Source organism: Lepidochelys kempii, chromosome 4 (genome assembly GCF_965140285.1).
Source record: "Lepidochelys kempii isolate rLepKem1 chromosome 4, rLepKem1.hap1, whole genome shotgun sequence".
Taxonomy (NCBI): domain Eukaryota; kingdom Metazoa; phylum Chordata; order Testudines; family Cheloniidae; genus Lepidochelys; species Lepidochelys kempii.
In genome coordinates, this window is record NC_136383.1 from 91,368,846 (window position 1) to 91,391,092 (window position 22,247).

General features: G+C 40.6%; 1 protein-coding gene across 8 annotated transcripts in view; it reads left to right on the forward strand.

Annotated features, from left to right (window-relative positions):
• Positions 1-22,247, forward strand: part of LOC144930508 (protein furry homolog-like) — a 224,732-nt gene that overhangs the window by 147,961 nt on the left and 54,524 nt on the right. For 7 of the 8 annotated variants that reach the window (XM_078852551.1, XM_078852555.1, XM_078852553.1 and 4 more), the window contains 6 exons: positions 581-778; positions 2,258-2,419; positions 2,746-2,820; positions 9,167-9,343; positions 12,982-13,185; positions 18,685-18,855. In XM_078852551.1, coding sequence (XP_078708677.1) covers positions 581-778; positions 2,258-2,419; positions 2,746-2,820; positions 9,167-9,343; positions 12,982-13,185; positions 18,685-18,855 — 987 coding nt within the window. The remainder of the gene's footprint in view (positions 1-580; positions 779-2,257; positions 2,420-2,745; positions 2,821-9,166; positions 9,344-12,981; positions 13,186-18,684; positions 18,856-22,247) is intronic. The other variant, XM_078852557.1, reaches the window with a different exon arrangement.

A 22,247-nucleotide genomic window follows, 5' to 3' on the forward strand; every position in this document is an offset into this window, starting at 1 on the left:
TCTGTTATCTCCACTTTATTGTCTCTCTCCTTGAGGAGGAAGCAGAATGCAGGGTATATCCCCATCCCTACTATCCTCTGCCCCTTACAGACCATAAGGCCTTAATCTAGAATACAGAACACTGGGACAAGTTGTTTGTAGAAATGTTAGGAAGTATTATTTCACTATATAAAGTTCATTTCTTTATCACAAATTTTTTTTTTTATATCTGACTAACACATTCTAACAATTGTGTTTATCACAATGCATACATACATCAGACACTTTCAAGGCACATTCCTTCATGTAATGTCTTAATGCACTGTATAATGACAGTTTTATGCTATTCATTGCCTGGAGTGAACATGGCAGCTGAAATTTTGCCATATTTTGCTTTGTGCCTTCCAGACTTATATATACAAAGGGTACACATTGATATTGAAAGAGGTGAGCTTTTCTGTACGTGTTTTAAAACGGAAAAATCTGTGATTAACACCTGTCCACCTAAAGTATCATGAACAAAGTCTGCTGTGTGCTATAGATTGCTACATTTACTGGAAGTAACTATTTTGTAATGTGTGTACATTTTATTTTCTGGTAGAGTCCATACTGGAAGGAGGCCCTTAATATTTTGAAACTGGTGGTGTCTCGATCAGCAAGTCTCGTTGTACCTAATGATATTCCAAAATCTTATGGAGGTGATATAGGTTCTCCTGAAATCTCATTCACAAAAATGTTTAATAATGTCTCCAAGGAACTACCTGGGAAGACCTTAGATTTTCATTTTGATATATCAGAGGTAATTCTTATCTATAATTGGAATGTAATAATGACATCATATTACAATCTGAGATTCTCTTATTACTCATGTTTATAATGCAAGAGTTTTGAAAGATGTAATTAGAAAAAAAATAAATACAAACCAGTTTTTAAGATTTAATAATATTAAACTCCTAAGTAGTTTATTTGTCAGACTTAATTAAATTAGACTACTACTGAAAAGTGAACTTTGGGTCCTGTTTGGGCTCAATTTGTGTAATCCTTCCTCTTTGAGCACTTCCTCATTGGACTAGCCTCATTAAAGTCAATGGGACTACTCACATGAGAAAGTGGTCACCAATATAAGGGTTGCACTGCCAAGCCCTTAATCATCATAATTTGCCAAGAATTGTATATTCCATTTTTATCTCAAAAATAATTTAATCCTATCCAGTGTATTCCAGTCTTGTCATAAAGCAGCCTATCTAAACTTCAGTCAAGATTGCATCTTTCTCACCAGTAGCATCAACTTTGACCTAAAAGGGCTTCAGCTATCTGTGGAAAATAATATGGTGCATATATACAAACCAAAAATGTCAGCTGTACATAAATTATTTTGTGATTCAGATTACATTCCAACTGGGACAGAGTTCGGGTCACAAATTTTAGTGCATTAGAATTTTCATTTTGGGCTGTGGTTATCAACAGTAAAATGGGCAGTAATTTTTGCATTAAACAAGCTCAGATTTTTTTTTTTGTGGAATTTGATGTATTTTCTCTGACTGTTTAACGAGTAGAGTGCAAGTTTTACATGTACATTTCTCACTGAAGTCACTAGGTTGTCAAACTAGACCAAATGTGTTTTTATACTTTATAAACACACCTTGTTACATATTTTGCATTTCAAACAAACTGTTTCACAAAATCCTTCATTTAGTCATAAAGCCAATAGTAGAGTTTGGGGCCAGTTTAAAAAAAGGGGGCAAAAAAGAGTACATTAACAGGCCATAACCAACTTCCCAAAGCTTGAGAGAGTTCAGATCCTGTGTTCTGGTGTTGGCCCAGATATATTTTAAGATGAGATTTGAAAAAAGATTGGCTTTCCTGTGTCAAGCTTACATATTTTTAAACAGGAGTGGGGGGCAGCAAATATGCAAGATACAACTTCATGCAAAATATGGGTATGTTCTTCGTATTCTGGCTCATGCTGCACCTATGGTGTGTGGGTGCTTAGTATAATCACATATGAGGTTCTGCTGTTGCTTACGAAATTAAATTAGTAAACTGAGTTTTAGTGTAATACTACTAGTAGTTCTGAAATTGATAATAATGTCTTACTAATAAATATTTGAATTTGAAACTAACATTTAGACAAGTTAGACAAACACATGTCAGGGATGGAATAGGTATACTTAATCCTGCCTTAGTTCAGGGGGGATGAACTAGATGACCTTTTGTGGTCACTGCCAGCCCTGTATTTCTATGATTCTTTGATTTTATTTTATTTTTCATCTGGCAGACCCCAATTATTGGGAATAAATATGGTGATCAGCACAGTGCAGCTGGCAGAAATGGGAAGCCAAAAGTCATTGCTGTCACTCGGAGCACTTCTTCAACTTCATCTGGGTCCAATTCCAATGCCTTGGTCCCTGTCAGCTGGAAAAGGCCGCAGCTGTCACAGGTACATTATATGAAAATACAGCAAAATCCATGTGTCTCAATAAAAAGTACAGTGTAATGTATATAGTGTGTGTGTTTGAAATATAATTTGGAATCAACAGTATGTCTTAACAGTTACTGAATATTAGTTAACTATTTTGCAATGATAACTGTATTGGCATAATGAAAATCTTTTTTCTTTAAAGATATTTCTTAAGACCTCAACATCTGAGATATCTGCTTATAAGTATCAGATGTTTTACACTTGTAATCTGCCTGGAAGATTTTGTATTTCTAATAAGTATTATGCTATGTGATTGATTTATTTATTTATTTATTTATTTTCAGAGAAGAACGAGAGAGAAGCTAATGAATGTGCTCTCACTGTGTGGTCCAGAATCTGGTCTCCCCAAAAATCCATCAGTAAGTATTTCTAAATTCCAGTAGCAAATACTAGTGCATGTTCAGGTCTGATAGTATTAATAAGAAAACAAAAAATATTTTGTCATAATTGCAGTTCAGAAATTCACAAAACTGGCTAATAAATTTCAAATTGTAATTATTAATGAGGAATCATCAAAGGTGCTTCCAGTTAAGTACAGCAGGAGTCCATTCTTGGTCCAGTGCTATTCAGTATTTTTACCAATTACCTGTAGGAAGATATAAAATCATTGCTGATAAAGTTTGCAGATGACACAAAGATTGGGTTGCTTGCTAAATGAAAGGTCATCCCATCTAGGAACAAAGAATGTAGACTATACCCTGGAAAGCAGCAACTCTGAGAGGGACTTAGTTGTCATGGTACAGTGTTTTTCAAACTTCGGGTCGCAACCCAGTACTGGGTCGCACGGCATGTCAGGCACTAAGTCTCTCTGGTCAGCACCACTGACTGGGACGTTAAAAGTCCTGTCGGCGGTGCCGCCCAGCTAAGGCAGGCTAGTCCCTACCTGTTTTGACACCTCGCTGTGCCCCGGAAGCAGCCAGCAGCGGGTCCAGCTTTTAAGCAGGGGGCTATGGGGCTCCGTCTGCTGCCCCCACCCCAAGCACTGGCTCCGCACTCCAGCCAATGGGAACTGGGGGGAGGGTGGGAGGTGCCCGCGGGCGAGAGTCACGCAAAGCCACTTGCATGCCTCCGTCTAGGAGCCGGACTTGCTGCTGGCCACTTCAGGCGCAGCACGGTCCATGGTGCTAGGACAGGTGGGAAGCCTGCCTCTGTATCTTGGCTGCACCGCTGACCAGGAGCCACCAGAGGTAAATCTGTGCCCCAACCCCCTGCCCCAGCCCTAAGCCCCCCAAACCTAGAACCCCTTCCTGCACCCCAAACTCCTCATCTCCCAGCCCAGCCCAGAGCCTGCACCCCTAGCCCAGAGCCCTAACCCTCTCCTGCACCCCAACGCCCAGCCCTAACCCCCCCCAAACCCTCATCCCTGGCCCCACCCCAGAGCTTGCACCCCGCAGGCCAGAGCCCTGACCCCCTCCCACACCCCAACCGTCTGCCCCAGCCCTGAGCCCCTCCCACACCCTAAACCCCTCATCCCCAGCTCCGTTGGGTCACGGGCATCAACAATTTTCTTCAACTGGGTCCCCAGAAAAAAAGTTTGAAAACCTCTGTCATAGTACTAACATGGCTACCCAACTGAACACAACCTCCCAGTGAGTTGGCTGTGGCTCAGGTTAACATGAATATATAAACAGCCGAATACTGAGCAGAAATGGGGAAGTATCAGACAGCAGAGGACTTGCTGCGCTTGTCTGTTCGTGAATCACCACTTCAAGAACATTTGACTGTGGTGGCTTTGTCTTCGGTGTCCTTGGCACTTCCTGGATTGGTGGCTGACTTATTGTTGATGGCACTGTTGTCTGCATCACGTCATACCCATCATTCATGGGTTACTGCTGACTTCCTGTTCAGTACTGAGAGGACTGACAGTGCAAATGCTATTTTTGGTACTGACAACAATTTTAGAGCACTCTGTATCTGCGGGTCTGATACCAACTTCTTCAGTTCCAATGCCTATTTCAGTAGTGTGTACCAGTACTCAAAGTGCCTTCGACTGTACCGTCATCGGTGCCAATGAGGCTGGCATAGTGGACTGAAGATGATGTGGGCCATTTATTGGCTCCATCTGGAGTGGCTCCTTCATTACTGCCAGACTACTTGGAAGGGTCTTATGGATCAAATGTGGAAATCTCTCCATCTCCTTCGCGATACTGCTCTTAGAGATTTGTCAAGACCTCCTGCATATCGCTACTGCTCCCGCAGTAGGGAAAAAGCATCCTGGCTTAGCTCCTACTAGCCACCAATCTCATATCCCTATCCCTAGTGACCTCCTTGGAATCCCTAAGAAGTTTCTCATTTGGCAAGGTCCCAGTCATCGACTCAGTCCAGGGCCAGATCATCTGTTCCTACAGGGGTCTCTCCACCTGGACCACCTGTTCTAGAGCTACAGTCTGAGGGAGCTCCCTCTGACCTGGTACAGCCTGAACCTTTGATACAGTTACATATGTGACCACATGAGATTCCAGTGATTCTGCTTTCCTCTTTTTCCTCTTCATCAGATAATGCTATGGTGCCTGAGTCCTCATCTCCAGTACCAGAGGAGATGAATGACATCGTCACTGGGTATTCGGGCTGTTTGTTCAGAACACCCATAATTTAATGGCTGTTCTTCAATTCTCAACTCTTGGGAGAGTCTTTCTCCCTAAACATAAAGTGATATTGAAACCTGCCAAATCTCTGTGGAATATGCCAGCATCTATAGCACCTGTAGGTATGTGTTCTGACCTGGGACCATGCGGGTTCTGGGCTACTGACACTTCCACATTGCCACTGGAAGTTTACACTAGGATTTCCACTGGAAGACGCTGTTGAGCTAGGCTTTGCAGAAAGTACTGCCCAGCAGGGCCTGAATGGCTTCCACTAACATCCCACTGATAGGCTGATGCTAGTATTTAAACCAGAAACCCATCATGGGGATCTGTCTGAGCAACAGCACTGCCTGCCTGCCTCCATTCCAGACCTTGTTGCTGTCGACCCTAGACTCTGGCTTCTGACTCCGGTTGGTTCTCAACTATTTGCTTGCTGTCTATAACCTGGCACCTGATCCTGACTTCCTGATATCCTGACCCAGTTCACCCCAACTCTGCTATTCGCCTGCAACTTGGTGCCTGACCCAGACTTCCTGACATTGTGACCCTGCTCCCCCTCAGCCCTGCTACTTCACTCCTGATTGCAACTTAGTAGCTAACCAGTGCACACAGTCTGCCCACGACCCATCCTGACAACGTCCTCATGCAAGAGAGTGTTTTTTTGAGTGTTTTTTCTTGCATTCACCTCCTAATTCCCTGGTTGTGACTGCAGAAACTAAGAGAGTCTGGCGGGGAGGTATAAATCTACTAAAGACAGAGTCTAAACGGTTAGATTTGATGGGGAGAAAAGTGTATTCAACCTGATCATTGCAAATCCACATTGCCAACCAGCAAGCATTATTGTCTAAATAAGACTTTGTAAATTAGGACTCCATGTCCAAATTTATGGATAAGTTCCGTGAATCTCCAGGGAAGAGTTTGAGTCATTTATTACAGAGGGACATTTGGTGGCCAGGATGTCTTTAAAGTTAGCACTGGATATGGCAGATGTTTCATGTAAATCTGTGGTTTTAGCTGTGACGATGAGAAGGGCCTCGAGGCTATAGAACTCTAGCATAGTTCTTGAAGTTCAACAGGCCATAGAGAACTTATCGTTCAGTCAGTTTTTGTTTTCTGAGAAAACTGTCTAGACTTCACATTCGTTTAAGGACTACAGATCTACTTTATGGTCTTTCAGTGTTTACGCCCAGGCCATAAGAATGTCATTTTGCAGGTCAACAACATCACCAGCAATATTTCTCTAAGCGATACTTTCATCAGTTGTCCTACCCTGCTAGGTAGCAAAGTTTATCTGGAAATGGACATAAATTAAAGAGGCAAAAATCTTCTGGCTCTGCTTTTACTCAGTCAGCCTCTCCTCCATCTTCAGGGAGGAGCAACCTATTTGACTTTTATATCAAGAACAGCATACCACTTGTGAACGTTTCAAACCTGTCTCATCAGTCTGGAGATAGATTGTCTCACTTCTACAGTTCTTGGGAAACAATAACTATGGACAGATGGTCCAAGCACTGTCTGATTAGGTTACACCATACAATTTCTGTCTATCCCCCCAATTCTACTTCCCTACCTATCCCTTTTCAAGGACTCCTCTCATGAGCCTTCTGTTCTGCCCACCATTGTAGAACGTCCAGAATCTCTGGAGGCAATTGGACAAGCCTGTGACTTGCAGGTAGGAGGACAGACCAACTTCAACCATGCCTGAAGAGGAGGAGGATGGAGGTTCTTCAGCAGGTTTGGCCTTTGTGTGCTCTAGGAGCTATAGAGGAGGCTCCTCCTCTTCATCAGGGAGAGGGATTCTACTCTTGGTACTTCCCGATCCCTAAGTCCAAGGTAGAGGGTGAGATGGATCCTCAATCTCTGCAGTCTCAGCAAATTTCTCATGGTTACTATTCTTCCTGCCTGAAATTACAATGACTGGTTTGTTGTTCTCAATCTTCAGGATGCCTGTTTCCCTGTGGTGATTTTCCCAGGCTATGGGAAGTTCTTGAGATTCCTTGTTGTCAGTCAACACTGTCAGTACATGTTTCTTCCCTTTGGCCTGTCATCAGCCCCACAGGTCTTTACCAAATGCACGAAGGCGGTAGCAGCCCATGTCAGAAGGAGGGGAATTCATGTCGTCTTGTACCTATATGATTGGCTGGTGAGAAGCAGATCTAAAGAACAAGTCCTTAGTCATGTCCAGTTCACACTGGACCGCTTTGATCAACTGGGGGTGATTTTTCAAAAAAAATAAAGTCGATATTGACTCCATCTAAAAAAATCAAGTTCTTTGTCCCCCCTTCTCGCGTCTATGAATTCAAAGGTCTTTCTCTCACACAAGCAATTCCAGACAATTTGGTGCCTTTATCTGGATCTCCAGTCTCATTCTTTGACCATGGTCTGTGTATGCATAAAGATACTAGGACATGTGGCTGAATGCATTTATGTGATTCAGCATGAAAGATTGCATCATCATCCTCTTCAGGCATGGTTGAAGTTGGTCTGTCCCCCTAGCTGCAAGTCACAGGCTTGTCCAATTGCCTCCAGAGATTCTGGATTTTCTACAGTGGCGGGCAGAACAGAATAATGTATGCTAGAGTGTTCCCTTTGCCCATCGTCCACTTTGGTGACTGATGCCTCCACACTAGGTTGAGGAGCACATCTAAGGGTATGTCTACACTACGAAATTAAATCTATCTTATAGAAGTCAATTTTTAGAAATGGATTTTGTACAGTCGATTGCGTATGTCCACACTAAGTGCATTAAGTCGGTGGAGTGCGTCCACAGTACCGTGGCTAACATCGACTTTCGGAGAAGAGTCCGCAAATTACAAATCTTAAAGGCAGAACCTTCATATACTTAGTTCAAAGACACAATGTCCTTAAGTCAACATCCAGAGTTTTTGTCCAAGGTATTTACTTGTCTATATTCTTTCCTAAGCTGCACTCATATGTAGATAAGGAGCATTTCCATACGTTAGACGTAAGGCAGTGCTTGGTGTTCTGTCTGGAAAGGACTCAACCATTTCATTCATCACCTCAACTTTTTGTCTCCTAATAGAATTTCATAAAAGATCTGTTGGTTTCCATACAGACAATTTCCAAGTGGATAACTTCCTGTATTATCACAGTTTATGGAGTAGCTCAGACTATGTCCCCACAAACATTATGGGCTTATTCAACAAGAGCCCAAGCAATGTTGGTCGCATTTCTCAGAGATGTTTTAGTATTGGACATTTGCAGGACTACTACATTGTCTTCTGTGCATACTTTTACCAAACATTATGCTATTACTGCAACATCTAGGTCAGGTGCAAGCTTTGGGAGAACAGTTGTGCAGTCACTGTTTATGCAGACTCCAAACTGCAGTACCTATCAGAACTTGCTTGTGAGTTGCCTGAGTGGAAAACACATCTGCAACCGCTCAAAGAAGAAAAGACTGTTACCTGTATTGTAACTGTTGCTCTTTGAGATGTCGGTGCGGATGTGTATTCCACGTCCTGCACTCGGTCCCCTCTGCATTGGAATCTCCAGTCTTAGAAGGAGCTGAGAGGGGGTCAGGGTGGCACCACCCTTACGTAGCCACAGGAGGGGCTACAAGGGCCACAAGTTGCAAGTGCCACCATGACAGGTACTGCTAAGCAAAGTTCTCTGGCTTCAGTGCACTAGGCATGTGCACACCTGAGAGAAATACGTGTCTGCACTCACATTGTGAAGAATAACAGTTGCAATGCACATAAGTAACCATCTTTTATGGATTCTTCATCACTTAAATCAAAATATGGTATCTTTCTAAAAGATCAGCGGAAGTTATTGAGCTTACTACAGGAATTAATGAGTGAAACACTGTAGCCTGTGTTATGCAGGTCAAATTAGATCGTCATAGTAGAATCTTCTGGCCTTAAATATCTGTTTATCTCATGGTTCCAGAAATTAAATCCTGGAGATTTCTTCTCCCCTTATTGCATCTTTCAAATTCCCAGTTAATTATATGCATTGCCAGGAGAATTACATATTGTATAGTTTAAGAGTAAAGGCTTCTAGTAACACTGTATCTTCCATCTCATAGGCTTCCCTGTATGTTATCTATTAACGTTATTTAAGCCATGTTTATTTCCATTATTATCTATTTCTGTAGGTTGTGTTTTCTTCTAATGAAGACTTGGAAGTTGGGGATCAACAAACAAGCCTTATTTCAACAACAGAAGAAGTAATTCAAGAGGAGGAAGTGGCTGTGGAAGATAACAGCAGTGAACAACAGTTTGGAGTTTTTAAAGATTTTGACTTTTTAGATGTTGAGCTGGAAGATGCAGAGGTGAGACCCTGGACTTTCTTTTTTAGAATTGGGGTTTCTATTTTAGAATGTTTTAAAAGCTGGGTTATGTTGGTACAATATTAAGGATTGGACAGCAGTCCCAAAACTTCACTGATTTTGATTTCCATCAAAACAAAACCTTGACTACAAATTTTGCAATGTCCGATGCAGGTCCCAGTTGTCTTTATGAAGTTGGGTTTAACTCCCCACTTATTCTGTAAGAATATGTTTTGTAGCCAGGGAAATAATAATTTTGACAGCATAAGATTTTGTTATTAAGACTGTGAAGCTTTGCCCACTGTGTAAGAATGCTGTCTGGTGCGATGGAATAGCATATTAAGAATGCACGCAATGTTAGGTACTCATGCGTTTCTACATTTCCAGAATTTCAAGTAGTAAGATAGCAATAGTATATACTGAAATGGAATACTATCTCAATGAATTGTCAGACTATCCCACCTGTGACAAAGCTCTGTCCTTGCCTCCGTGGGTCCTGCGTTTCCTGGCGGATTTCGCTAGCCTCAGAGGCTCACCGTGACCCTCCACGTAACCCTTCTTTCTCTAGAGACAAGGGTCACAGTCTACTGAACCATTTTCATCATAAGCCAGCAAGGGAGGTGAGGAGAAATTATCCTTCCTTGCACAGTCTCTGTTGTCTCCCAGTCTCAGTGATTAATCAGGGGGCAAAGGTGGGGGGGAGAAGCCTGGGCCCACCCTCTACTCCGGGCTCCAGCCCAGGGACCCTAATAGTAACTGCTATGGTAGCTGACCTTTTAGAAACATGACATGTACAATTCTCTGGGCTACTTCCCCCACAGCAGCCCTCATTTCCTCAAGCTCCACTTCACCCTTACTTCAGGGCCTCCTTCCTTGTGCCTGATATAGTGTGTACTACTCAGCCTCTCCAACAGCGCAACTTCCTTCCACAGCTCCTGACATGCATCCCCACCTGACTGACTGGGAGGCTTTTAATTAGTTTCAGCCAGCCCCTGATTGGCTTCAGGTGTCCCAATCAACCTAGCATTCTCCCTGCCTTCTGGAAAGTTCTTAATTGGCCCCAGGTGTCTTAATTGACCTGGAGCAGCTTCCATTTCACTTAACCTGGAACCAGGGATTTGTTTAGCCTGGAGCTAATATATCTGTCTCCCACTACTTTTCTATAGCCATCTGGCCTTGCCCCGTCACACACCCTATCACACAAGTTTTATATTTATATATATTTATACGTTTATAAAGCTGCCCTTACCTTTGCCATTCATATTGTATCTGATTTTGTGCATTTGTTTTCTTTTTTCACATTTTTCATTCTGTTAAAGTAATGAAATTAGGTAATAAAAGGTTTAAAAGTTAACAGTAATAATAATAATTCATATTTGTTTATTTTTTGTATTGTGGTAGAGCCTCCAGACCCCAACTGTGGATCATGGTCCCTTTGTGTTAGGCATTGTATGCACACAACATAATTTAAAGGTCTTAAACTGACCCCCAAAAGAAGGAGTGTGAAGAAGGGAGTGAGAGTGAAAAAAGAAATCAGTACTGTCTGTAATTCACCCTTGTTACATCTGGTTATTATAGTACCTACAAAATATTAAATTAATTAAGAACCTTGGAAGGTTTTTAGATTCAGATGAGTTCAAAAAAGCCTAGATATTCATCTGAACTTTGAGATGCTCTCTCTTTGCATCCCTGGTTTCTCTATCCCTCTTTGCAGGCTCCTGATCTCTTTTTTCCTGATTTCTTCTCCCTTCCCCGGAGGCCTCCAGCGCCTTACATCTCTCCCTTCTGCTGATTCTCGTGTCCCCGGGGCAAATTACTTGTCCAGTACGCGTATGCCCACACACACCAACGAGGTGTCTGGTATTCTGTGGCCTTCCCTTTTGTCCTATATCTGATCCCCCTAAATTAACTGAGAATAAGTGAACAGTTGAGAAGAGGTAGATTCAAAAGCATTAAGACCCAATAGAAAAGTGGCCACAACTGCAGGCCCTACAATTTTAACATCTAAAAAACAGACGGGTTTGTGGGCCGCATACGTATTGCTTTTCTTGAACTTCAAAATGTGGTTCAATGTCAATTTTAATAGATCAGGCTGAGGTACAGCCAGTTCTTATGCTAGCTCAACCAGTTCACCCAGCCCTATGTCAAAATTGTGCACTGCCTGTTACCAATATATGATATGGAGAGTTAACCAACAAAAACACAAAATTTTTAAGTGTAGGACATCACTTTTATATGTGACATAATGGAAATATAGTAATTTATATTAGAATTTATATTAAAATATCCTGCATGCTTTTTTGCTAATACTTAAATGTTAGTAATATTAACAGTCTGAGGAAAAAATAGATTAGTTTAAGGATGTTTTCAGTGCTTTAATCCCTAGCTCTTCATTTACGTTTGCATGCAAATACTCTGTCCGCTTCTCTGGAGCAAACAAAGTCACTGAGAAAAAGTTGGAAAATATGCATGCTTGCATACTGATAACATTTTGAATCTCCATGAGAGACAACCAGTTGCTGGAGTAACTTTGGAATTGGTATTGTCAAGTTTGAGGAGACTAGACCTGTGGGCTGGTTGAGAGAACCATTCTTAAGGAATCTTATTGGCTATATCATTGAAGGATTGATAAAGTCCCCAGAAGAAGCCAAAGATCTTACCTGTCCACTTAGAATGGAAAAATAGTGACTAAAATATAGATTTCACTCAAAACCACACACCATCCTTCATATCTCAATTGGAAAATGAGAAAAGGGAGGATCCATACATTTGTGTTTAGGGTCCTCTTCATAAATATTGATGTTGAAAAGTACTTAATATCTTTCAGAATGTCTAGTTAAAAATATGTCAAAGTTTTCCTCCAATATGAGTATAATTATGACTTCATATGTTTTGTCAACTGGATGTGGACAGTTAAAGTCAATTTAAGATTCCATCTGTGTTGAAGTTCAAGGATTTCATTCACTGCTTGTTTAAACAGTTGTTTTACATGTTACACCAAGGAAAATGTACCATAGACATGTTGTTTTAAGTGTTTTGTCTCATAACCAATTTTACATGAAAAGAGAAGTTAAAATTTTTTTAGCTTTTTTGACAAAAGCTTTTTCCAGAGCTTGAATCAGTCTTCTACAGTTGGCAAATCATACATAATAGAACCTTTTCCCCTGGTTATAGTGTATCTTAAGTGTTTGTCCTCGTTCTTTCTAATTATGTGTGTTTTCCTTTTTGCTAACCAGGAGCTGCAGGTAAGTTGCAGCCTGGTGCAGTGGCTTGTTTAATCTGTTGTTGTCTGTGGTGTGTTAGTCTGTGCTTTGTAGTCAGATACATGTAATATTGGTACAGATGTGATTGTAGACAACATATTTAGTGAGACCCCAATACAAGATATTCGAGAGAAATTTGAGAATCGTACTTCATTTTATGCGAATTGCAGATCATTTGCCATATATCTTAATCTTTTAAAGTAAAAACATCACTTAATATATTTAAAATTACAATAAAATTGAAGGGCTGATTGAAACTCTGTTCACAGTGCATTCAGTATTCCTGTGTCTTCTGTGTTGTCTTGGTGTGATCATTTCATTATTATATATTTGAGATATTTAGCATAAACTTCCTTTTGATTTTATTTTATTTTACAGGGTGAAAGTATGGACAACTTCAACTGGGGAGTCCGTAGGCGTTCACTCGACAGTATTGACAAGGGAGACACACCATCCCTTCAAGAATGTCAGTATTCTGGTAGCACACCCAGCTTGAACTTGACCAATCAGGAGGATACTGATGAGTCCTCAGAAGAGGAAGCAGCCCTGACTGCAAGTCAGATATTATCCCGATCACAGATGGTAAGTCATTCTTCTGTGAAAAGAATCAGTTTATAACCCAAGTTTATTTAAGCTTTAGTTAAATGAGTCTATCAACGGATCTCTTCAGAGAACATTTTTCGTGCCATTGTTATAAAAACTGACAGCTGCAAACTTAAATCTTCACCTGCATCTTTTAGAGGCAAATACTGCTCAAACCTTCCACCCGTAGTCGCAGAAAGCCTTGGATGCAGCTGCACTAGTGCAGTTCAGCTTTTGGGGAGGCATTTCTGAAGCCTATGAAGTGAGTTCACAATCTCAACTCAGCAAAAGAACTCTTCTATCAGCAGTAGATACATTACTGTTGAGGTTCCAGTGCAGTGTTCTTTCTTCCATCAATGCTCATTAAATATGTAGTACAATTTTTAAAAAACATTATAAAGATTATTCTTGTTTAAATATAAGATCTATGTTTTTCGCAAAAAGAAAAGGAGTACTTGTGGCACCTTAGAGACTAACCAATTTATTTGAGCATAAGCTTTCGTGGGCTAGAACCTACTTCATCAGATGCATGGAGTAGAAAATACAGGAGCAGGTATAAATGCATGAAAAGATGGGAGTTGCCTTATCAAATGTGAGGTCAGTCTAATGAGACAATTCAATTAACAGTAGGATACCAAGGCAGGAAAAATAACTTTTGTAGTGGTAATGAGAGTGGCCCATTTCAAACAGTTGACAAGAAGGTGTGAGTAACAATAGGGAGAAATTAGGTTTAGGTTTTGTAATGACCCAACCACTCCCAGTCTTTGTTCAGGCCTAATGTGATGGTGTCCAGTTTGCAAATTAATTCCAATTCTGCAGTTTCACGTTGGAGTCTGTTTTTGAAGTTTTTTTTGTTGACGAATTGCCATTTTTAGGTCTGTTATTGAGTGACTAGGGAAAATGATGTGTTCTCCTAATGGTTTTTGAATGTTATCAATCCTGATGTCAGATTTGTCCATTTATTCTTTTTCATAGAAACCGTCCATTTTGGCCAATGTACATGGCAGAGGGGCATTGCTGGCTGATGGCATATATCATATTGATAGACGTGCAGGTGAACAAGCCCCTGATAGTGTGGCTGTTGTGGTGTCCCTTGAATAGATATGTGGACAGAGTTGGCACTGGGGTTTGTTGCGAAGTTTGGTTTCTGGGTTGGTGTTTTTGTTGTGTGGTGTGTTGTTGCCTGTGAGTATTTGCTTCAGGTTGGGGGGCTGTCTGTGAGTGAGGACTGGCCTGTCTCCCAAGGTCTGTGAGTGAGGGATCATCCTTCAGCATAGGTTGTAGATTCCTGATGATGCACTGGAGAGGTTTTAGTTGGGGGCTGTAGGTGACGGCTAGTGGCGTTCTGTTACTTTATTTGTTGGGCCTGTCCTGTATTAGGTGACTTCTGGCATCCAGCTGTCTAAGGAGTACCGTTGATGGGCTTGAACATGAGTCCTAGAAAGTCTTCAGCTAAAAGGAATGGGAATGAGGGATCACTGAGTGCATAGAGAATCCTTCCTAGGAAACAAAGAATGGAAGCCTTGCATAATGACTTAGCCACTCCTAGTCTCTGTTTAAGCCTAAATTAATAGTATCCAATTTGCAAATGAATTCCAATTCAGCAGTTTCTCGCTGGAGTCTGGATTTTAAGTTTTTTTGTTGTAAGATAGTGACCTTCATGTCTGTGATTGCGTGACCAGAGAGATTGACGTGTTCTCCGACTGGTTTATGAATGTTATAATTCTTGACATCTGATTTGTGTCCATTTATTCTTTTACGTAGAGACTGTCCAGTTTGACCAATGTACATGGCAGAGGGGCATTGCTGGCACATGATGGCATATATCCCATTGGTGGATATGCAGGTGAACGAGCCTCTGATAGTGTGGCTGATGTTATTAGGCCCTGTGATGGTGTCCCCTGAATAGATATGTGGGCACATTTGGCAACAGGCTTTGTTGCAAGGATAGGTTCCTGGGTTAGTGGTTCTGTTGTGTGGTATGTGGTTGTTGGTGAGTATTTGCTTCAGGTTGGGGGGCTGTCTGTAGGCAAGGACTGGCCTCTCTCCCAAGATTTGTGAGAGTGTTGGGTCATCCTTCAGGATAGGTTGTAGATCCTTAATAATGCGTTGGAGGGGTTTTAGTTGGGGGCTGAAGGTGACGGCTAGTGGCGTTCTGTTATTTTCTTTGTTAGGCCTGTTCTGTAGTAGGTGACTTCTGGGAACTCTTCTGGCTCTATCAATCTGTTTCTTCACTTCCGCAGGTGGGTATTGTAGTTGTAAGAAAGCTTGACAGAGATCTTGTACGTGTTTGTCTCTGTCTGAGGGGTTGGAGCAAATGCGGTTGTATCGCAGAGCTTGGCTGTAGACGATGGATCGTGTGGTGTGGTCAGGGTGAAAGCTGGAGGCATGTAGGTAGGAATAGCGGTCAGTAGGTTTCCGGTATAGGGTGGTGTTTATGTGACCATTGTTTATTAGCACTGTAGTGTCCAGGAAGTGGATCTTTTGTGTGGACTGGACCAGGCTGAGGTTGATGGTGGGATGGAAATTGTTGAAATCATGGTGGAATTCCTCAAGGGCTTGTTTTCCATGGGTCCAGATGATGAAGATGTCATCAATATAGCACAAGTAGAGTAGGGGCTTTAGGGGACGAGAGCTGAGGAAGCGTTGTTCTAAATCAGCCATAAAAATGTTGGCATACTGAGGGGCCATGCAGGTACCCATAGCAGTGCCGCTGATCTGATTTCTCCCTATTGTTACTCACACCTTCTTGTCAACTGTTTGAAATGGGCCACTCTCATTACCACTACAAAAGTTATTTTTCCTGCCTTGGTATCCTACTGTTAATTGAATTGTCTCATTAGACTGACCTCACATTTGATAAGGCAACTCCCATCTTTTCATGCATTTATACCTGCTCCTGTATTTTCCACTCCATGCATCTGATGAAGTAGGTTCTAGCTGAAGAAGGTTTATGCTCAAATAAATTGGTTAGTCTCTAAGGTGCCACAAGTACTCCTTTTCTTTTTGCGAATACAGACTAACATGGCTGTTACTCTGAAATCTATGTTTTTGTAGTTTTTGACAAAAGAAAGCTTGGATTCCTCATTTGCAAGCTGAAATAATTGAAGTGCAAAAATAAATAACAGCCACAGATCTTATGGGACTTCTATTAGCGTTCCACCTTTAAAATTGCTAATCTGTTCCATTCTCATTCATTATGTACTATATAAAATAGACTAATGCAATACTACTTCCTATGTATGTCTCATTTGTATAAATTATCACAGGATTAAATTAAATTTTCTCCAGTGCAGCTATTTGCAGGTCTAAATATTCATACTAGAGAAATCTGTGATGATATTCTAGATGATTTTGTAATGTGAAAACAAATATTGGTTGTCAGTAGTAGTTTTTCTTGTAGGAAAAGAATGATCTTCCTGTTATGGTCTTCTTCCCTTACAGTTAGGTGTTGATATACCACCTAAGATCATCTTCCATTTTTAAATTTTGAAAATAGGTTAAGATATAAACTATACCTTTGGAGATAGGATAACTTAGGGACTTTGTAATGGGTTATAAAGCCTTCTCTGTCTTGTTCGGTAGTGCAAATTCCAAGGTCTTGGTACAGTTCTGGGAACAGGTATCCACATCACAAAAACCACAATCATAATTGGCACTAAATTTTCATCCTTAGCAGAGAAACAAAGGATTGAGTGGATGTGGAATCAAAACAACTTTTTATTTTTATTTATTCTTTTAATAAAATTACAATAATTTTAATCCAGGTAAACATTTAAGTATTACAAGATTTCTCATTATTACAAGAAATTGTCTACTCTACCCCATCCCAAATAAAAAAAACCTCACTAAATTGATCATGTATACATAAAATGATAGCACAGAAATAATCACTTTACCATCAACTATATTTTTTTTAAAAAAAAGCTGTAAAGAGAGCCAGAAATCAAACATAGCTATTCATAGGTAGCAAAGAACTATTTAAATTATCCTGATTAGCACCCCATTTAAATTAGCTTTTTTTGGCGTCATTATGTCAATAGGAAGACTCTATCATCACTATAGCTGAGGTAAAAGAAACATTTTTGGTTTTTTTGATCTTCAGAAAATTTCTGTTTCACAAGAAACAACATAAAAGCTTAGATAATTAAAAGAATTTAGGAGATAATGTCAGTATTTTTCTAATATGATTATGGGTTCTTCAGATACCAGGAAAAATTAAAACTTTTATTTTAAAACAGTATATTACCCTATATTCTTCATATAGAGTATGTCTACACTGCACTTAAACACCTGCAGCTGGCTCGTGTCAGCTGGCTCGTGTCAGATGGTTCAGGCTGCAGGGCTATAAAATTGTGGTGTAGACATTCAGGCATGCGCTGGAGCCTGAGATCTGGGACCTGGGACCTAGCGCCGCGGCGCCAGCCTGAGCCCAAATGTCTACACCACAATTTTACAGCCTCACAACCTGAGCCACACAACCCAAGTCAGCTGACACAGTCCAGCCATGGGTGTTTAATTGTAGGCATAACCACGGTATGCATAGTATATTCTAGGTCCTATGGTGTTGCCAGAGTTCCTGTGACCTTTCTGTTTGACACAGATGAAGTGATATATCTGAAGGATATATAAGAGGTATATGAAATATATTTAGACCGTATAGTGGGGAACAAATTTGGCCAAGAAATTCAATACGAATTATACTTGTCAAATAACTTGACCCTTTAATAAAGATTCTGGAATATGTGATGCCCTTATATTAATATCACCAATGAAACCAAATCCAACTTTATATTAATAAAATTCAGATAATTTGGATTGCTGCAAAAATTGCTCTTAGTGTAACTATTAGAATTGTATTAGCAGTCTGTGTCTAGCTAGTTGAACTGCCTCAAAAGCAGTAATGCTGGTTGGGAAGAGAGAGGGAACCTACTCTTTACATCACTTTGGTGTTACAGTGACATTGGCTGGAAAAAATCTTCTCTACTACCATCCTCCTTAATTATCTTCCTCCTTTTAGGACACCTATTCAAAAAGAGGAAATAAAGACACCTTGTTACCGTACAAAAATGGAAATTAGAAATTATAGACTCAAAAAAGAAACAAATCCTTGGAGGTAGTCATAGGTGAGGCACATTTATGCAAAAGCTTGCACTATCACTGCCCAGGCCAAAGAATTTCAATCTAGCATCTTTCAGAAGCACAAAAAAATCTTTATTAACAAAATAGAGAACATTTTCTGTGTACCAAAAATGACCTTTAAACTCCCTTTGAAGGAAAGTTAAATGTTGGAGACATGCACATAATGTTTTGAGTGGCGATGTAGAGTACTTTATTAATATATGGGGGTTTTTCTGTGATGTGCAGATAAACAATAATACTTATTTGGTTGAAGCAAACTATTTTCAAACAAACTTCAGTTAATTTCTTGTTGTCTTTAGCTTATACGGTTCCAGTCATCCACTGAAATATTTCACATTTGTTTTTTTTCTCTCTTAGTTAAACAGTGATTCTGCCATAGATGAAACAATATCAGATCGTGCAAGTTCATTATTGCAGTCTCAAGACTCCACTAGCAGTATGGGAACAGAAGAGGTGCTTCAAATAAGAGCTGAGACCCCAAGTTTGGAGGCTTCGCCTCTAGATAACTCTAGCAACCAGCTGCCTGAGGTGGGGAGAAATGTGGGCTGGTGCATGACTGATTTGGGCTCTTTCTAGCACTGCATAGCAGCTTTTGCTTTCTTTTCAACAGAATTTTCATCTGTTAAACTGATTATTTGATTTATCTTCAATATTTTTAACCTGTTGGCCTTTCTTATTGAATATAAAATTTCTCCTGGGAATGAAAATCTCTTATGATGGACTCAGGAAATTTACCACAGATTAAAAATATTCTTGACGTACTATTAATGAGCATTTTGTGGTGAAGAATAACAATAGGCTTGTGTGAGAGATGCTTTTCCTGGGTATGGTGAAAATCTTTCTGTGGCAATATTTTCTTTTAAAAACGTTTTGCTTTTTTGCTTTCTTTGGGTTTATGTGATTTGGTGCTATGGATTGGGATTAAAACCTCAGGTCAGCTGTGTTAGTAGTTGATTCAATCAAATAAGCCTTTAAAAAGGATCTCAGAATTCTAGTGGTGTATTTTTTTGGAAAGCCCTGTGTGGAGTAAGCCAGATTCCAGCTAATAGCCGCCCAGAAATCTGTGAGTATTTTAGTTTCTTGGTTGATTTAAGATAACAAAATTAATTTTAAAACAAAACTAGTTCACTTGCTACTGTTTCTACAGTACCTAATATCTTTAGATGAAAACTTCATATATGGAGGTTTTATTTGACTGGAAAGTGAACTTGACTTGTTTTAGGCTGCCTTTTGTAATTTCTAGGTCTAGTAAAGATTACCAGGGTAATTTTCAATTCCATTATAATTGGAAAAGCACTGGATTATTTATTGCTTGTCTAAAAAACAAAAACAAATTCTGTCAGCTCTTATGGAAAAGTAAACTCTCCCAATATAGTATTTGGTTAACGGGGAATGAGGGGACTATATATTCTTGGAGCAGTACTAATCTCTCCACCATACCAAGCTAGATGTGGGACAGAGGGGCACTATAGTGAAGGAAAGTAAATCCTGGCTCAGTGGATCTGCATCTTCCTGGAACAAGATTCACCAGAGCAGGGTCCTCTGCTTCCTTGCTCTCCATTTCTGGTCCAGTCTCAGACGCAGCTTATTTTTCTTTTTCTTACTTCTTTCTTTAGCCCTTCCTATCCCCCTTACTTTTGTTTACTGTGTTCTTCTCACCACCCCCAACACTTGGTTAAAAGACGTATATTGTAATCATTTGAAAACCCCTACCAAAAGAAATATCCTTTTATTCAAGTCTAAAACTATTTCTTATTAAAACCCTGAATGGATACACGGAGTGTAAACTGAGTTGTAAGACAACTTCAGCAACCTTGCACTGCCCAGTGGAAAGCATGACATCACAGCTGCTTGGCTGGATGAGCTTTCCCTTCATTGGTGGAGAGATCAGTTAGGTGAACAGCTTGTATTGCTGTTATAGTTGAAGGTGTATGACTAATTCCCCGTCCAGCATATTAATGCCCCTGTTTTTCAAGTGGATCCAGGCAGGTAAATGCTTACCCACATGAGCCCCATTGAGGCCAGCGGGGCTCCTTGGGAGTACAAAAGTCCACCCATGATGAGCCAGTTGTAGGTCTGGACCCTAAAACTTTATCACAACTTGTTTAATTTATATCGTTTGTGCTAGTCCTGATAGAAAATAAAATGGAAACACTGGAATTTTATACGTAAGGGCCCCTCTCAGCAGCCAGTGATTTGATACTAGTAAGACACAACTTAAAATGCTACATTTGTGTTTCAAAGTCATACAAATTCATCTAAATGAAACCTGTCAACTGCTCCATTGTTTGCATTACCCTGTAAGAAAACTTGAAATTCTTCTTTGAATGCTGGTTCATACCTGTATTCCACTGTGGGCATGCATGCGCGCTATGCTTCTGAGACAGGAAGATTTTTGCTAGCAGTGTCTGTTGGTCCGTGCCTGTGCCCTTCCTCTCCTCATGCTTCAAACTGAGGGCATAAGGTGTGGTGCAGACTAACCACCCCTGTAGTTCCTTTCTACCACTGTGTAGTCTGAGATGGAACTTCCTCAGTGTTCATGGAGTGTCTCTCTTCCACTCTTTCTGTAAATATTTTAAATATATTGTTAGTTTTAAATACCAAGCCAGTTCTTAGTTCTGATAATTAAAGTAGTTAGTACTCTTTTTCCTTTGAGACATTCCAGATACTGGTCTGTGAGAATAACTCCCTACCTGTTATGGTAAAACAATGATCTGTCCTAATCCTGACAGTTTCCCTATTTACTTAACTCTTTGCATTTGCTGAAGTAAATTTTGGTTTATTGGATACTTAGCATAAGAGAACAGGATTATAGAAAAGGAACAGGCCAATTTAGGATATATAATTGCTATAATATTTATACTTAATACATACTAAGTATTATAGCAGTTATATAGCCTAAATATATAAACATATGATGCAAATAGTACATATTATTAACTATAAATATATATACACAAACAACAGTATACATTAGTCAACAGATTGGTCCATGAGGCCCCAATCTGACCCAGACTGGGCAGAGCCACCTGTACAGTGGTCAGAGGTGCCAAGAGGCATGGTTCCTAGCACAGGGACCTTGGACTCATGGACTGAAAAGAATAGAAACCAGTACTCCTCTTCCTTGCATGGACAAGAGAGTGAAAAGCACACTCTTCAAAGGAAAGAGAGCCCCTTGCAGATCCTCTTCTAAGAGGAAAACTTCTTCCCCTGCACTATGCAAGTTGAGTGATCCCCATTACAGGAAGTTCAGGTGTTCAAAAGGGACATGGTATTGACCCCTGAGTTCCAAAGAATAAAAGTGCCTCCAGACCAGCACCTGCCACAGCAGCAGTGGGGCCATCCTCGGAAAAACACTGTTGTTGGATAAACACAAAGCACCCCCTTCACTGATGGTTAAACTTCTCACCAGACTGACTCCACTGGTCCAGGCAGACACGACATCTCCTCAGTCAGCAGATAAATATACAGCCTGTGAGGACATTGTTGCCCACCCAGATCCAGAGACCGCCCCCCCATCTTGTTGTACCCAGTCCTTTCAAGAGAGATCTTGACACCATTGGTCCAGGATTGGCATGAGAGAGAAATCCACTCTTTCATGCCTTCTACCAGCAGGCGGATCCCAAGATCCATGGTACCGTCTGCACTGGAACTTACTTTTGCCTCTTCTGGCAAATCAGATGACAATGTGAGGGAGTCCATCCCTCCCCCCCCCCCCAAAAGGCAGGAGGTTAGCCCAGATAGAGGATCCAGACTCTTGCTCTCCTGCTCTCATAAATCAGGGTCCCCAACTCAGAACTGGTGGTACCCTATGCTATCCCAACAAACATTCGACTCATTTCACTGGCCCTACTGGGGACAATGGGATCTATATGTGCATTACCCAGAATCTGTATGTTCCCATCAGAAATCACGCCATC